The following is a 19,877-nucleotide window of genomic DNA, read 5'->3' as shown; positions in this document are numbered from 1 at the left end:
AATTCACATTGACATTCATTGAAGAACCAAAGATTATTCAATCAAACGAATTCTCACATCAAGCTTGCTGTCATGGCAAATAGGTGAATTGGTCTTCAGTAACTAAAGATGGGCTAAATTTTCTTCATTTTTTTCGAAAATTATTTGATAATGTGAGCCCACTCATTTTTTAACTATAGCAAACGCCCTTGACTCAATACATCAAAATCTTATTATGTATTCCCCCATCACAATTGACCTGCTAAGCAAGCTGAGAATATAAACTGGATTTTAATTTTTCTTTCTATGAAATATATTGATCTCGCTATGGGGGATATATTACGAGGTATTTTACTATCATTATTTATAAAACAGTTATCCCGACATCGAGGGTGATATTAAATAACTGAAAAAAATAAAAATACGTTGTGATTATTCTCTCTTACAATATGAACCAGAAGTTCAATATGTAAGGATAAAGTAATTGTCAAATGCATTACCAAAATATACCCGTTGTAAATGCTCAAACTTAAATTGATGCTTCATTATTATTGAAGTGAGTAATTCTAAAGCATGCCAAAGCATGTTTCAAAAAACAAAACAAAAAAATAAAGAAAATTTCAAAATAATATTGAGCAAATAATAAAGATGATCCTATTGGAAAATGACGCACTTGAAGAGATCATAAGACATAGCTAATGTATTATCCCCAATAGAGGTTTAGGTACCTAAAACTTGTTAAATAAAGAAATCTCAATGAAGTTATGTTACTATATAAAATAAATAGAATCGAAAAGAAATATTAATCAAATTTTTTTGAAGGAGAAATTTTATTTTATGGGTATAGAAAAATGTTTACACATGTAATTCGAACACTTATGTTAAATCCCTATAGGATGCATACAATCTTTTTGTTAGAAAATTTATAAAGGATTTAAAAGCTATGAAAAATAATTTCATGTAATGGATGGCGTTACACTTCAATTTTGAATAAATTGTATGTTATAATGGCTCGATATGTACCATATGAATTTAATAATTGCCTATCTGTATGATAGTGACATATAAATGAAAGCTCCTGAGTGAATTAAAGTGCCTAAAGCAAGTGATTCTTTTTCCAAAACTAAGTATTCAATCAAATTACAAATATTAAGATTGAAAATTCGGATGCATGCGATATAATCATCTTAACGAATATTTGTTGAAATAAGATTATAAAAATAACAATATCTATATATATATATATATGTTTTCATAAAGAAAAAATATTGAATTTGAAATATTGAAGATTTATGTTGATAATTTAAATCTTATTGGGATTCTTGAAAAGCTCGACAAAATTGTAGATTATTTGAAAAATGAATTTTCAATGAAATATTTGGAAAAATGGAATTTTGTCTTTCATTGCATGTTAAACATTTACAAGAAGAATTATTTGTTCATCAATTTCATATTAAATATTTACAAGAAGAATTATTTGTTCATCAATTTTCATATACATAAAAAGTCTGAAATCATTTTTATATGGATGAATGCATCCACCGATACACTTATAGTTGTTCAATCACTTGATGTGAATAAATATTCATTTCATTCACTTAAAAATAGAGAAAATATTATTGTTCCAGAAATAACATATCTCTGTACAATCGAAGTATTAACAAATATTGCAAATTATATTCAATCAGACATAGCTTTTATGTAAATCTTTTTGTAATATATAGCTCTGTACCAACTCAAAAACATTAAAATTGTGTTAAATATGTTTTTTGTTTTGTAAGACGTACTATTGATTTGAGGTTATTTTATTGTCAAAAATCGGGATCTTTTAGCGAAATATGCTGATGCAGATTGTCAGGGCAAGCCTCGAAAATTAAGATACCTTAGATGATTAATTATTATGAGGCCCTTGAATATAATTTTTTTACAAGCGTCGCAATATTTAAATATATAAATAAATAAAATTTTTATATCAAAACGAAAACTTTATGCAATTCTAATTCATAGTCAATTAATTGTATTATTTTTCTACCATATCGATGAAACAGAGAACCCAGTGTTTATAGTAAATAGACCATTTGACCTATTCGTTTAAAAAAAAAAAGAGCATTCTGAAAATAGAGCATATGAAAATATCAGTGTGAAGAATACTTGCTCTGAATTATGAGTCAAAATTATGAATCAGTTGAGGAAAATGAGCATTATTGGAGTAATAATTAACCGATCTTCACTCTCCTTTTCACATTTCTACAGAATGATATAAACATAAATTCTCTATCAAAACATAGAGATATGCTACACAAACAAGGTTGAGACAGAGTTTTTAAACCAGGGGACAAGTGTCAAACACCGATCGGCCAGTTTGAAAAAAGAAGAAGCACGAACCAACTGCTGACACGCAATCCCTACCCTAAACCCTGTCACCTACCCCTGTTTGACTAGCATAATACCAAAACTTATTAGCCATGATCACCGCCTTGGATCTTTTGTTCCTGCTACTTTCTGTAATTCTGTCCTTCCTTTGGTTTGTTAGTAAATCACTTTTTAGATTTATTGAGAAAAAAATACCAAATTCTGAAAAATAGAGCATATGAACTATTTATTAGGTAGTTTTGCAGAGTTTGAAAAATTTACTTGAATAATATATAATTAAATACAAAAAACCCCTAATTCACAGAAAAAAGTAGCAAAGAACAAAAATAAGAACAAGAACCTGAAGCATCGAATATAAATTTAAGATATAAAAACTATATTGAAAAAGAAAACCTTAAGATAGAAATTAGAAAGGAACCCTGAAAAAAAGAATTTGTCTAAGGCTTGCCTGATGCTGATAATCACATACGGGCCTTTTTTTAGGCCTCTTGAAATCTTGAGGCCCAAGGCAGTAGCTTAGCTTGCATTGGGTTATGACCGGCCTTGCAAATTACCTTTCTACTTTACATAAAGCTAAATTGCAATCATGATGTGTATTTACATGTCGTGGAACAACTAAGTCGTATAAATTTGTGAAGCAAACCTTGATAGCAATATCTTCATATAATTTTAAATTATTGCAATCCATCAAATGAATCAAGAATGTGTATGACTAAGGAATATGATCCATCATATTCAAGTATCAAGCAAATTAATTTCAGCAAAAGATAGTCTAACAATATCGTATGAAAACGATACATCTTATACCACACAACTCAAATGAGGCATATATCAAAGAGGACGTGACGAAATATATTACTCCAGAAATTTTCCATGCACACAAGCTTGAAAAGAATGATGATATCAATTTTCAAGAAATTCTCTCAAGTTATGCGACTGACTTATTTAAAAAAGCACTCCCAATATTTACATTCAAGAAATTGGTACACTAAATTAGAATTCATCAAGTCAAAGATATTCCGTGATTAACATTAGGGAGAATAACTATACTCATTTTCCTTTATTTAGATTTTGTCATACTGAATTTTTCTGGCAAGATATTAATGTTGCAACAATCTCTTTATACTTCAAAATTTTAGCAAGTAACTACTTTTCTTTCTTTGTTTGATTTTTTTCCCACTAAACTTTAATTGAACGAGATTTTTAACAATGTATGTCACGTAGGGCGACTGTTACAGTGAGCGACTGCAAATAGTATTATCCTTATACAAATGGTAGTCAAATAGGAATTTGAACATATTAAAGGTAGTGATAATAAAGCAACAGATATACTGAGTAGAATAATAATAGATAGAAATTATTAAATTTGTTTAACATAATTTTGTTATGGTGTAAATAATGTATGTTTTTGTAAATGTAAAAAATCTTTAGTAATTGTAACACTTCCATTGTCTTTTAATAAAAAACTTAATCCTATAATAAAATCTGTATCTCTGATATTTAAAGGTCTAACCCATACGGATTCTTTAAGTAAAGTATATTCTATACCTTTACCACAATTTATTTCAAAACTAATTTTACTATTTGATTCTAATAATTTTGTGTAAGTATAAAGTTCTTCATCCATTTGTTGTGCTTCTATTGGTTTTTCTGAACATATTATATATTGTTTTAGTATTAATTTCTTATTAATTATACAATTGCTACATCCTGAATCTATTAAACCTAAACATTTTATTTCATATTGTCCTATTCTTATGTAACATTTTACTTTTATACTTTTAAGTTTTTCTGAATTACATATTACCTGAACATATTCTTTTTTCTTTATATTCTGTATTTTGACTTTGTTCTTCTATTTCTATTGTTTTTCCTTTATTATTATATTCTAATATTTCTATTTTATTTATTATAAATTTCTGCATTTCTTCTAAACTTTCTATTCTTTTTCTGAGAATTTTTATTTCTGAAATTTCAATTTTTTCTTTTAAAATTTTTGAATTAACTTCTTCTTTTTCAATAAGATTCTTTTCTTCTAAGCATTTTATGCATGTTTCTTTATAACATTCTAAACATTTGGCTCTAAGTTTTCTTACTGGGTACCAATTACATAAATAACAAGCTATATTATCTGCTCCTTTATATTTTTGCCAATTATGTAAACATTCTATAATTATATTATTCATTAAATTCAATTCTTTTTCTGATTCTGATTCTTCTTGTAATCTTATATTAGAAAATTCATCTATTATTTCATAATCAGATTCTTTATTTTTTTTCTAAATCTTTATCTTCTATTGATATAATACTATAAATAGATTCTTTGTTTGAAATATATTCGTCTAATTGTATTAAATCTTGATTAGTACATTCTATTAATGTACTCTTCTTATCATAATTATTTATTCTTTTTGGATAAGTCTTAGATAAATGTTCATTACTATTACATACATAACAACTAAGCCTATTTTTATAAGTTCTTTCTGATTTAAATTTCCTAACATGTCTTTTTTCATCTAAATATGGTTTTCTCTTATTGGATTTTCCAAGAAAATATCTTTTCTTAAAAGGTCTTCTATTCTTTCTTTTTTTATTACTATACTTATTTTTTCTTGAACTAGAGACTCCATAAGTTTGTGTAGTAAAAATGTCTTTACAGAATTTATAGTCTGTCTTTTTAAGTTGTTTTTGAATTTGTAACTCTACACATTTATCTTCTAAACATCTTATTACATGTTGTATTCTTTGTCTTATACTCCATTGTTTTTCTGGTTCTTCTTTTACTGCTGGTAAATTATTCCATTTATCTGTAATTTCTAATCCTAATGGTCCTGGTAATTTATGAAATAATTTATTACCAATTTCTTGATTAAATGTATTTCCTGATATTGAAGTTAAATAATGATATTCATTTAAAAAGTTTTTAACATATCTACCTTTAGTCCATTTATAAAGACTAGGTTGTTCTAGATCTCTCATAGCTTTTCTTTGTATACTCATGTGTCCTGAATTTGGGTCTGCTCCTGTTATTAAAATTTGTATTTTATTAACAAAATTATATGGATTACTTCTCATATTAATTAATTGTTCAAATTCTTATTTCTTTTCTAATTTAAATGCTTCCCACATAGTTTTTACACTTTCTCCTAAGAATGTTTCTAAGTATTTATACATGTCTAAGGCTTCCATTTCTTGAAAATTTCTAATATAATGTCCTATTATAGTTATTTTTCATACATCTATCACATTATTCCATGTCTGTGGATCATATGCTGTGATATTTAAGATTTGTGCTTTATGATCTGATTAAAACTCTATTTTCTTTTCTAAGTGTCTTTCACTTCCTCTTGCTATATATTTTCCTTCTGTATTATTATATAAAGGAAAAGCTCCTCTTGGGGGAAATCCTCCACCATAAACTATTGACTCATGTTTAATTATTTTATCAAAAAGAGTATCACTAAAAGTTCTATATGTATTAGAATCTTCCATAAGTTCTTTTGTATAACTCAAATATGAATTTTCTGAATCATTATCTTGTTTAATAATTCATATTCTTATATTTTGTTCTTGATCATAATATAAATATTCAGATTCTGTTATTATCTTATTAAGATACATCTGATCTTCTAGTTCTAATAATTCTTTTTTGTCTAAATTCATTTCTAATTCCTTTGGATAAATTATTCTATCAAATTCTTCATCTATTAATTCTATATGAACTTGATTTTGAAATGGTTCATTTTGTTCTTCTTCAGGATTAGTTTCTTCTTCAAAATCATTTTGTCTTTGTACCTGATTATAGTCTAAAAATCTTAAACTAGTTCTGCCATGAATATCTTTATAGGTTAATGCTTCTTGTGGTGCTATAATCATCTCTTGATTTTCTAAAAATTTATCCATATCCCATTCTAGTCCTGCTAATTGTTCTGATGAATATTCTTTAGGTTTAACCATATTAATTCCTTTACTACTCATTAAATTTACTACTTTATCTATATAAATTTTATATTTTGTTTGAGAATTATTTGAACATTTTCCTAAAAATTCTATACTAATTAGTAAATTATCTCCACTTTCTACCTCTTCATATCCTTTTGTTTGAATTCCTATCTTAATTTTATCTGAAAATCTTTAATAGTTAATAAAAAATCTGGATTGCAATAAATTATTCCATTATTATTATTCATATCAACTTCTGTACTAGCAATCATACTTTTATCTATATTATTAATTCTTTCATCATATATGATAACTAAAACCTTACATCCTAAATTTTTTCTCATTAATCCTTTTATTCTTATAACTATTAATCCTAAATGTATAAATCTAAAATTTTTCTTTTTTAATTCTCTCTTAGAATCTTCTGATATTAAGTTTAATTTTCTTACTTGATTTCCTATACACTGAACAGATACTTCTCTACTATGTCTGAAAAATTGTGTTCTTGTTTCAAAAATTCCTCTATTATATAATATTTCTGGGTTAAGAATTCTTAGTCCATTAGTTTGAAATCTTAAATAATCTTGTTGAGGATCTATAATTTCTTCTATATTTTGATTATATTGTACTGGTCTATTTAAAACTCTTTCTATTATATTTCTGCTTATACTTGAAGTAGTGTTTCTAGATGTAGATGCTTCTTTATTTATTGTTCTAGATCTTCCTAAGAAAGGATTTGTATTCATCTTGGAAATTTATATTCTTTAGGTAACCTTCTGGTTACTTTCTCTTTTCCTATTTCTCTAAAACCTAAGTTTTCTAATGTATTTGTTAAGGCTTTTAAATCTTTTTCTACACTTGATGTAGATCATATTTCTATTTCTTTAGATTTATTAAAATCTAAAATTCTTTTTATTTCTGTTAAATCTATCTTAGATGGTATTTTTTCTAATTTAACAATTTTTTCTAAAATACTTGAATTTTGATTTTTAATATAATCTAAAGATTCTTTTATGTTTCTAATTTCTTGATCTCTGACTGTAATATTTTCTTTTATAATTTCTAGATAATTAATTTTCTTTTTATTTTCTAATTCTAGATTTTTTGATAAATTTATGATTAAATCTATTAAACAATTCTGACTTGGATCTTCTGAAAATAAACTATGTAATTTATGCTTATTATCTAAATTACACTTAATTATATTATTATCAACTGTTTGTACTTTTTTACTGGTATTTCTTAAATCTAAATCTAAATATTCAAGCTTTCTATTTGTATCCAGAGTTCTATTATATAAGAGATTTGCTCTCGAAAAAACACTTAAAATATAGATTGCTTGTGAAGTAGCACTTGACTTGAAAAATATAGCATATATGTAATTTATGAATTAATATTTATCCCTAAAAAAATATAACTGTTGACTTTGATTATTTTGATCGTTTGATTGGAGATTATATGATTAAAAAATGTTTAGTAATATTTTTCGAAAATTAATTGCATTTTGTTTGTTTCATTCATATTATATTATGCGTGCTATTCATTGTCTGAATAAAACACGACTTTAAATTGTGGTACTACTTGCTACCGAAGAGCATAATTTTGTAAGATCTTGTATTTTAAAAATTTCATGCTATTGTTCTTAAAAAATAAATATTTATACAAATTCGTTATTGATTCCGAAGAAGCATATAACTTTATATCAATAATTTTAAGAATTGAAAGTCAAAGAATAACTAGTCAATAGGAGATGAATTGATTTTTATAACTTTTTTGAAAAATAAATTTAAATCAAGCTAGCTAAGAATACATTGATCAATTAGTAATAATCGTAAGCAATTGAAAATAGGTAAATCAATCAAATAATAATTGTAAATTGAATAACAATAAGTAAAAGGGTAGAGAGTATGTAGACAATATAATTGTGAAGGATCGATCCAAAGTAATGATCTACGTCCTTTAATACCAAACTATTCTACACGAGCAATGCCTTTTTATTATATTGATTAACTTATTATGCAATCCTACCTTTTACAACGCTTCCAGTGACTTACTAACAAGAAGTATTGATCCTTATAAAATATTCAGCTTGACAAGATCTCAATATGACCACACTATTGAGCTTTACGAAATTTCAATATGATCCACACAGTGACTTACAATAAGGAACACCGATTTTATACTATTGAGCTTTCTGGGGCATCAATATGACCCAAAAGATAACTTTACAATAAGGAACGCCGATCTTTATACTATCAAACTTTCACAGTACCTCACCACGACATATAAGTTTAGAGTAATAATTTTACAATGAAATTTTTCTCTTAATAAATGAAATAAGTATTAAAAGAAGCTAACACTTCAATGAATAACAACAAATGATAACTCAAGTGTTAAATGAGAAAACTTTGATGAAGATGATGATTAAAAAGTTCGATTCAATCAATCAAAGTTTTTTAATATGGAGAAATGGAATAAATGATTGCAATGTAAGTTCAAATGATTTTGCTCAAGAATTTCTCTCTTTAATGCACTTAAAAACTAACTTGATGAATGTAAAAAAGTGATTGAATTTATAGAGTTCAATGAACAAAATATTCTGAAAGTTCGGATGCGTAGTTGGTCGATTTCCTCATGTTCGAATGGCCAAAATATGGTTGTTGTACAAATCAGAACGATCAAATTTTCGACCATTGAAAATTGTTTGTCACTTTGAGAATTAATCTTACTTTTGATCAAAATATTTTTATGCAAGTGATATTCAAAATAGCATTTCGTGTACAAATGATTTTTGAGCTTTTATCTTGCATTATTAAATATCAAAATTATTAGTATCTTTACATTTGATCTAAGAAAGCCTAGTCTTTAATGTTTCTTCGAAGTTTGACTTTTAGGCTCTCGTTTTGATCTTTCTTTGAAGTGCGGCTCTTAAACTCTTGTCTCGAGGATATTGTCTTGAATGTTTGACTTCAATCTTGACCTTCATCGTGAGTCCAATTTGTAATGTGATGTCTTGATCTTTTGACAACGATTAATCAATTTTAATGTTGATTGCTTTGAAAACTGTCATCATTTAAAATCAATTGTTAGAAAATAATATTAACTTGTTTGTTAAGTTCAAGATATTAAGGACAAAGTCAACCATATGTCAAAAAATATTATAATGCTCGAGAAGAAACACAAATTATACATTACAATTATTCCACAAGAATATTGTCTCCTTATTTCTGGAAAAAACATAAAATTTATTATTATTATTATTATTATTTTCAGAAGAATATATCACTTTGTGTTTATGAAGAAGAATATGTTAGAAGACTGAATTTTGAGTTGTTTAACTTGAAGAAAGACGGCTTTATACTATATCAATATTCAAGTAGATAATTGCCTTATTATTTCATGAAGAAGCACGACTTCAATATATTAATATAATATCGCTTCATCCACTATACCAAAAATCACTTTTTGCAACGGGCAGAAAACGTTATCGTAAACCTATCGCAACGTTCGGGCGCCTGTTGTGGGTTTCAACGTTGCTGTAGAGCGAAGAGTTTTGGCAACGTTCATTGCACGTTGAACAAGTTTTGAAGAATATTGTTTAGTTAGTCGTCAATAAATCAAATTAATATCGTGACATTACTCTTGAAGAAGAATGAATCTATACGTATCAATATTCTCAGAGAATATTATGATGGTGCTCTCGAATAATAAAATCATTCGAATAAAGTATTGTAATGAACCTGGAGTTTGTTGATTCAAGAAAACTTTATGATTTGATTTAATGCTTTAGATCATAAGATGTGGTAAAGTACATGCAGTATGTAAAAGCATCAAATTAAACTTATGATGACTAACTGAATGAGAAATGCAAGAATGATGAAATTTAAAACAATATAATATTGAAATTTACAAATATGATTGTAAGGCTTGAAGAGCCAACAACATGTTACTTGCATCCTCTTAGTTTGCACCATACAAGTATCAGTGCGATTGAAATAAATATTATATTGAACTAGGAGTTCAATATCTCAAGATTTTATTATTTGACATAGTTGTTGGACCATTTAAAAAAATGATGCGAAAAATTACTGTAAATTCACATTGACATTCATTGAAGAACCAAAAATTATTCAATCAAACGAATTCTCACATCAAGCTTGCTGTCATGGCAAATAGGTCAATAATTGGTCTTCACTAACTAAAGATGGGCTGAATTTTCTTCATTTTTTCGAAAATTATTAAGGGTGATAATGTGAGCCCACTCATTTTTAACTATAGCAGACCCCCTCGACTCAATACATCAAAATCTTATTATGTATTCCCCCGTCACATTTGACTTGCTAAGCAAGCTCAGAATATAAACTGGATTTTAATTTTTCTTTCTATGAAATATATTGATCTCGCTATGGGGGATATATTACGAGGTATTTTACTATCATTATTTATAAAACAGTTATCCCAACATCGAGGGTGATATTAAATAACTGAAAAAAATAAAAATACGTTGTGATTATTCTCTCTTACAATATGAACCAGAAGTTCAATATGTAAGGATAAAGTAATTGTCAAATGCATTACCAAAATATACCCGTTGTAAATGCTCAAACTTAAATTGATGCTTCACTATTATTGAAGTGAGTAATTCTAAAGCATGCCAAAGCATGTTTCAAAAAACAAAACAAAAAAATAAAGAAAATTTCAAAATAATATTGAGCAAATAATAAAGATGATCCCATTAGAAAATGACACACGTGAAGAGATCATAAGACATAGCTAATGTATTATCCCCAATAGAGGTTTAGGTACCTAAAACTTGTTAAATAAAGAAATCTCAATGAAGTTATGTTACTATATAAAATAAATAGAATCGAAAAGAAATATTAATCAAATTTTTTTGAAGGAGAAATTTTATTTTATGGGTACGGAAAAATGTTTAGACATGTAATTCAAACACTCATGTTAAATCCCTATAGGAGGCATACAATTTTTTTGTTAGAAAATTTCTAAAGAATTTAAAAGCAATGAAAAATATTTTCATGTAATGGATGGCGTCACACTTCAATATTTGAATAAATTGTATGTTATAATGGCTCAACATGTACCTTGTGAATTTAATAATTGCCTATCTGTATGATAGTGACATATAAATGAAAGCTTTTGAGCGAATTAAAGTGCCTAAAGTAAGTGATTCTTTTTCCAAAACTATGTTTTCAATCAAATTGCAAATATTAAGATTAAAGATTCAAACGCATGCGATATAATCATATTAACAAATATTAGTTGAAATTAGGTTATGAAAATAACGATATCTATCTATGTGTTTTCATAAAGAAAAAATATTGAATTTGAAATATTGACGATTTATGTTGATAATTTAAATCTTATTGGGATTCTTGAAAAGCTCGACAAAATTGTAGATTATTTGAAAAATGAATTTTAAATGAAATATTTGGAAAACTGAAATTTGGTCTTTCATTGCATATTAAACATTTACAAAAAGAATTATTTGTTCATCAATTTCATATTAAACATTTACAAGAAGGATTATTTATTCAATTTTCATATACATAAAAGGTCTTAAATCATTTTTATATGGATGAAATGCATCCACGGATACCACTTATGGTTGTTTAATCACTTGATGTGAAGAAATATTCAATTCGTTCACTTAAAAATAGAGAAAATATTACTAATCCCAAAATACCATATCTTAGTACAATCGAAGTATTAACAAATATTGCAAACTATATTCAATCGGACATAGCTTTTATGTAAATCTTCTTGCAATATATAGTTCTATATCAACTCAAACACATTAAAATTGTGTTAAATATGTTTTTTGTTGTGTAAGAAGTACTATTGATTTGAGGTTATTTTATTGTCAAAAATCGGGAACTTTTAGCGAAATATGCAAATGCAAATTATCAGGCCCAGCCTCGAGAATTTAGATACCCTAGATGATTAATTATTATGAGGCCCTTGAATATAATTTTATTACGAGTGTCACAATATTTAAATATATAAAATAACATTCTTACATTAAAACAAAAACTTTATGCAATTCTAATTCATAGTCAATTAATTGGATTATTTTTCTACCATATCGATGAAACAAAGAACCCTGCGTTTATAGTAAATAGACCATCTGAACTATTCATTTGAAAAAAAAAATAACATTTTTATATTAAAACAAGAAAACTTTATGCAATTCTAATTCATAGGTTATTAATTGTATTATTTTTCTACCATATCGATGAAACATAGAACCCTGTGTTTATAGTAAATAGATCATCTGAACCATCATTTGAAAAAAAAAAAAGAAAAAAAAAAGAGCATTCTGAAAACAATTCTGCTTGAAGTACATGGACTATTTCACAGGTTCCCTACCAGGATACACACTTAGGGGGCCCTGTCGTAGTTTTTTTTATAACATGTGGGGCCCGCTACTATAGTGAGAGACCTAGCAATCCCCTGTGAAATTAATCCATGCACTCAAAGATTAATTCTTCTAAAAATAGAGCATATGAAAATTTCAGTGTGAAAGAACACTTACTCTGAATTATGAGCCAAAATTATGAATCAGTGGAGGAAAATAAGCATTATTGGAGTAATAATTAATCAATCTTCTCTCTCCTTTTCATATTTCTACAGAATGATATAAACATAATTTCTCTGTCAAAACTTAGAGATATGCTACACAAACAGGATTGAAACAGGGTTTTTAAATCAGGGGGAGGGGGGGGAGGACGTGTCAAACATCAATTGGATAGTTTAAAAAAAAAGCACCAACCAGCTGCTGACACACAGTCCCTACCCTAACTCTGTCACATACCCCTGTTTGACTAGCAAAATACCAAAACTTATTAGTCATGACCACCGCCTTAGATCTTTTATTCTGCTACTTTTTGTAATTATGTTCTTCCTTTGGTTTGTTAGTAAAGCACTTTTAAGATTTATTGAGATAAAAAGACCAAATTCTAAAAAATAGAGCATATGAACTATTTATTAGGTAGTTTTGCAAAATTCAAAAAATTTACTTGAATAATATATAATTAAATACAAAAAACCCCTAATTCACAGAAAAGAGTAGCAAAGAACAAAAATAAGAACAAGAACCTGAAGCATCGAATATAAATTTAATATATAAAAACTATATTGAAAAAGAAAACCTTAAGATAGAAATTAGAAAGGAACCCTGAAAAAGAAAATTTGTCTAAGGCTTGCCTGATGCTGATAATCACATACGGGCCTTTTTTTTAGGCCCCTTGAAATCTTGAGGCCCAAAGCAGTAGCTTAGCTTGCATTGGGTTATGACCGGCCTTGCAAATTACCTTTCTACTTTACATAAAGCTAAATTGCAATCATGATGTGTACTTACATGTGGTGGAACAATTACATCGTATAAATTTGTGAAGCAAATCTTGATAGCAATATCTTCATATAATTTTAAATTATTGCAATCCATCAAATGAATCAAGAATATGTATGATTGAGGGACATGATCCATTATATTCAAGTATCATGTAAATTAATTTCAACAAAAGATAGTTTAACAATATTGTGTGAAAACGATACATCTTATACCACACAACTCAAATGAGGCACATATCAAAGAGGACGTGACGAAATATATTACTCCAAAAATTTTCCATGCACACAAGCTTGAAAAGAATGATGATATCAATTTTCAAGAAATTCTCTCAAGTTATGCGACTGACTTATTTAAAAAAGCACTCCCAATATTTACATTCAAGAAATTGGTACACTAAATTAGAATTCATCAAGTAAGAGATATTCCGCGATTAACATTAGGGAGAATAGCTATACTCATTTTCCTTTATTTAGATTTTGTCATACTGAATTTTTCTGGCAAGATATTAATGTTGCAACATTCTCTTTATACTTCAAAATTTTAGCAAGTAACTACTTTTCTTTCTTTGTTTGATTTTTTTCCCACTAACCTTTAATTGAACGAGATTTTTAACAATGTATGCCACATAAGGTGATTGTTGCAGTGAGCAACTGCAAATAACATTATTCTTATACAAATGGTAATCAAATAGGAAGTGTAATAAAATTATGAGATAATTATTTAGTTTTATCAAAATACTTAGATAAATCATATATACTCTAGAATGGTATATTTTATTCAAATTATAACTCTTATTTGAATGCTATATATTGATCCATCATCATAATAAAATTATACACAAATTTATTGGTTCATTCTATTCTTCCATTATTTCTTTTTTGTTTCTTAGTTTTATATTTCATCCGTCCTATAAAGATATACTTGCTCTTCTTCTCCTTTTTTATATTCTTAGTTTTTATATTTCTATTTTCTAGGATGGCTCTTCTTCTTCTTTTTGTTTCTTAGTTTTGTATTTCTGGGATTGTTGAGGGTATGTTAAGAACAAGTTATATTTTCAATTTTATTAATTATATTTTTGTAATTTGTAATTCGTGTAAAATGAGAACAAATATATTTTTATGGATTGGGGAGTAACAAAAAAACAAATTTCCAATTTCAGAGGACATAGCTGGAAAGAATAATTGCAGCGGGCCCGTACACATAACTTCGTACGGCACGGACAATCAGCTCTGTGCTGCCAGATGCATGGAGAACGGGTTCTTGTTTGTAATATTTTTTATTTTCACAATTTTTTTAAAACATTTTCTCTTTTTCCAAATTCAAGCCATACCAAAATCTATTGATTTTGAGAATTCCCTTCGAAAATAAGTTTTTTTTTTCCCCAGTTAATTCATAGTTATTCTTCCTAATTTATTTTAAGTACTCCAACATAGAATTAAGAGGATGCACTCAAGAAAATTGAAATTTTGTAACCATTAATTATTATTAATTACTAAAAGCTTGCTAATGCCAACACGTTTAGCCATGGGCGTTCCTTAAATCACAACCATCAGTTTCATTGTTCCAAAAGATAATTTCTCACTTCCTTCTTAATCATCTCTTGCAGCACGGTACTCAATTCAAGGCCAAACGACAACGTTTCACTCTTGTTCTCCTTTTCCGCCACCACCGGCATCGCAAATTCATTCCTAGACCCTGGCAGAGATAGAGTCAACTCGGTCAACGGATCATCTGCATTATCATTTTCCATCACCACCGGCGACGATTCAACTGGCGGAGCGAAAACTGCATTTCCGATAACCGGAATCGGAAAGTAAAAATTCATATTTGTATTTGTATACGCAAGAACATTTTCAATCGAATCGCTGATTTCGGAACCAGACGGACTCAGACTCTCAGGACTCACCGTAAAGCCATTCGTAACCACACCTGTAACATCCACGCTGTTCGCTCTCCTCAAAACCTGCAAGGGTCGCTCGTCTCCATCCACCGACGCGGCGGCGCACTTCCGTTTCAGCCTCGAGTTCCAATGGTTTTTGATCGAGTTATCGGTCCGGCCATTGAGCAGCCTTGCTATCGTCGCCCATTTATTCCCGAACTCTGCCTGTGCCTTGAGAATGATTTCATCCTCCTCCGGCGTGAATGGCCGGTGCTCCACCTCAGGCGACAGCTGGTTGCACCACCGCAAACGGCAAGACTTCCCCGATCTCCCAGGAATCGAACGGCTTATCAACGACCAGCTTCTCACCCCATGCCTCTGCACAAGCTTCTGCAACAGCTCATCCTCCTCCACACTCCATGGTCCTTTGATCTTATTACAACCCTCAATCGCCGTCATTAATACAGGTAAAACCAAACCCTACTAGATAATCTCTAGATCAAAAAAAATTATAATATAAATATTCAAATGTATATAGATTATAAATACATATTTTGAATGTATCGGTGGTGCCGTGGTGGGGAGACGATGAAGCGTGAAGGGGGTATATATAGGATAGGGGGTTAGGGTACCGAAAGAACAGTTTAAAGGAAGGAGCGTTACAAACTTACAATTACCGTTTGTAAAAGGTGGAAACACGCTTAGTAAATTAATAAGAAAATCGCGTTTTCGGTGGGACGTTATTCAACTATTCTGACTCGTACAGTTGGGAAGTGGGGAGGAGCGTTTTGTGTAGGGTTGAAAGGAAAGTTAATATGTTTGAATTCAAATTCGAAAAAAATATGAAATTGCATATTTTCTGACAACACATAATTAGAAACTATTTGAAATGAATTAAATTTTAATTTCAATTTGAATACTCTACCATTATTAACTAATTTCTTTGATTTCAATTGCCGTTGACAGTTAAAGATCCCTGAATATGTAAATTTTCCATATATTAGTAGTTATATTGAACAAATATATGAATGAACGTTAAAAATAAAATAAAAATGTCTGTAGATATTCCCAAGCAACTGACTATTGATTTATTTAGAAAGGTGAAAAATAATATAATATAAAATGACTAAATTTGTCTGAAAAAATGGAAAAAAAAAAAAAAAAACTGTTCAAATAGAGCCACATCGGCCAGAATCTAGATTCGTGAGTGGTTTCAAAGTCAAATATGTAAAAAAAAAAAAACAGACTAAACAGTGTTGTTCATCGAGCTTGGTGCAAAAAATTTAATGTAGTTTCGCATCTTCAAAAAAATGTTACAACTTGATCACTCAACTTCCGTTACAATTTTACTCCACTCGTTTCTTTGACAATAGTTGGTTCAACGGAAAAATCGTACATAATCAGTTCCACTAGCACTAAGCACCAATCTAATTATCTGTTAATACTCTTAAATTACTACACATTTTAAATAAAGAGATAAGTTATATTCAAGAAATTCAATCATTTACTTGATAGCTAGACGGATGTTAAGCGTTAGGGGTAGAATAAAATTATTCTTAAAAATTAAAATTGGTACGTCAAATAATTGTCACAAGAATAAAGCTATTTGTAATTGTACATATGAAAATTATAGAAAACATTACAGATGATGGGTGATAATACTGCATTTACTTGTTTAAATTTATTTTGCAGCCAACGTTCAATTAATACTTGCCAACTAACAATATGTCATAAATTTATAGAAGTAATTTCTCTCCTCGCAAACTCAGAACTCACTCTATCACACATGCCTTACCTAAATTTTTCACCTCTCTAAGAAATAAACGTGTCATGTCAACATTCTTAGTATTAGATAATTTATAGTCGTAGTCTAGTTGAATATTCGTAAAGAAGTAAGGATAAGGACGAAGAACGATGGTTTGACCGTGCCAGGCTGGAGTGCATTTGTATTATTCTTGCATTATGAAGTCGACAGATTTGGTTTATGTAAGAAATTTGGGCCCCACTATATGTATACGGGCAAACTCGTGTACATTCCCCTCGTAAGAGTGGGGTTCGCACTTTTTTTTATTGGAAGTGGATCCTCTCTTATTAGGGGCATGTACACGGGCGTACAAATAGCGAATTTTAAGAAATTTAGATGAAAGGGTGATGTAGATAACACAAGAAATTTAGCATCATTAAAAGTGAAATTGGGAGAAAATAATATTTTGAATAGTGAGTTTTTGGAAAATGTTTTGATAAAAAAATGAATTTATATGCAAAATATTTTACCGGGTGAATATATAATTAAAAATGATATGAGAAATAAAAAAATTTCAAACAATGACTTATATTTGCAGCAAGCCAGCAAAGGACGAGTTAGTAATACCTATCAATATTTTTATTTTATTTTTGAGGAAATTACACCTAGCCGGCTAGCCCTACTTTTTAACTTATTACTTCAAAAATCAAATTTTAATTTAATTTTTTCAAATATCAAGTATATCCTGTCCACCCCACATCTCAACCCTAACCAAACCCTTCCTCTGCGGACTCTTTCTTCTTTTTCGCCCATAGTAGTAATCTAGAAGCAACATAAATCATATGTTCATAACATATGGCCAAATCTTCTCTTCTCCAATTGTTCCCAGCCATTTGATCAGTGGCGAATCCAGAATGTTGAGTCAGCACGGTCGGTTGTTGACCGTGGACCATCAACTGCAATAAAATATTAAGAGCTCGTTTGATGTTCTTTTTTGCAAAAAATACATTTTAGAATAGTGATTTAATGAATAACTTGTAGTTAAAAATAAGGAAGATTTTGAATTTGCATGAAATATTATTTTATTAGAAAATGTATGATTGAAAATAAGAGAAAGAGAAAGAAAAATTTATTCTAAAATAAATGAGAATCAAACAAGGCTTAAAATTTAAATAAAACAATTATTTTGTTGAAACTGAATATATATAATTATGTTATAAGAATAAATTGTACTCACCAAATGACATTGTCGCTTTGTATAATTCAAAAGAAGAGCACGGATTTGAAATTCGAATTTTGTACAATTGCATTAAAACCACTCAAATCTAATATATATTATTTTGTTAAGTTTAGTATCACAACAATTCAACAAGTGTCCTAGTGGTTAAGATTTCAATATTTCTAACAAAAAGCTCATAGGTTTGAATCCTCTCGTGTGCCTTCCTTATTATAACAATTTTGCTAACTAAAAATGTTGGTAGAATAAGTAGGTTGAAAAAAGTTTCGAACCTGGGACTTCAAGAATAGAGGAGCAAGCACTTACCAACTTGGCTAGAAGAAATGGTTATAATGAAGTCAACTTACCAGTAATATATCCTTAAACTCTATTCTCAACCAAAAAAAAAAAAAGAAAAAAAAAAAGAGGAAAAAAGCCTCCCAGCAAGGTGCTAGATCCGCCAGTGCGTTCGATCGTCAATCCATAGTCAGGCAAAACTTATAGGGAACAAATTTTCTCTTGTCCGGTCATCCCCAATCACCCAATCATTAATTCAGTGTCGGTCCTGACTATAAGCGGTAGGCAATCTTGCTGAAGGAGGGCCCAAAAAATTATTATTTTATATATATATATGATGCTACCAAAAATCGTACCTGCTGATTTTCCGAGCTTGATGACTTGTGAGGAGCACGAACGTGATCTTCCGATACCTGAAACAAAGGCAACGAGGTGTGTTCTCGTCGCCCCTCCGATGCTTAAGTCAGAAAGGGAAATATATGCGTGAGGCTATGTGCTGAAGAACAATGAGAAAACGTACCTGAATAATGGCCCAAGGTTCTGCTTTTATAGGAGTAGGTAGTGTACTCCTAGTAGGATTGTGTTGGTTGGATGTTTTTATCCAAGGGAATTTCTATTATAAAGAATGTCCTACTTGTAACGAAATTGTTTGACAAGTGGTGTTAGGGTTGATGTAGAATCCTTGGGTTTTTAGGTTTGTTAGTTAGGTACCCAGGCCTTAGGAGGAACGTTGGTGGTGTATGTCTCGAGGACTATTCTCGAGGACATTGACGGAATGTAAAAGTGTCCTCGAGGTATCTCGAGGACTACAATATCTCGAGGACTTAGATGACCTCGAGGACTGAAGAAGAGAAATGAGGTGGGGGTATGTATTGAGTCCTCGGGAATAAATGCCTCGGGTGTATCAATATTGGCATAGTCACTGGCCCCCGTGCACTCGTCCTAGAGATCGAGCTCTTAGGATGGGGTGCAAATGGGTTATGTCATTCCTCGAGCATTTGTCGAGAAGTGATGGCTGATGATATAGGTCGAGATATGACCGTTGCAGAGAGTGGCTTGGATTTGTGACACGTGT

At 29.3% G+C, this 19,877-nt stretch overlaps 1 protein-coding gene across 1 annotated transcript; it reads right to left on the bottom strand.

Moving 5' to 3' along the window:
* Positions 1-15,115: 15,115 nt before the first annotated feature.
* Positions 15,116-16,162, bottom strand: LOC111410147 (transcription factor MYB44-like). Its single transcript, XM_023040368.1, has one exon. It carries the CDS (start codon positions 16,002-16,004, stop codon positions 15,222-15,224), a length of 783 nt encoding a protein of 260 aa, XP_022896136.1. The 5' UTR covers positions 16,005-16,162; the 3' UTR covers positions 15,116-15,221.
* Between the last annotated feature and the right edge of the window lie 3,715 nt (positions 16,163-19,877).

This window comes from Olea europaea, chromosome 15 (genome assembly GCF_002742605.1).
Source record: "Olea europaea var. sylvestris chromosome 15, O_europaea_v1, whole genome shotgun sequence".
NCBI classification, from domain to species: domain Eukaryota; kingdom Viridiplantae; phylum Streptophyta; class Magnoliopsida; order Lamiales; family Oleaceae; genus Olea; species Olea europaea.
This window is presented reverse-complemented; position numbering and strand designations above follow the sequence as displayed.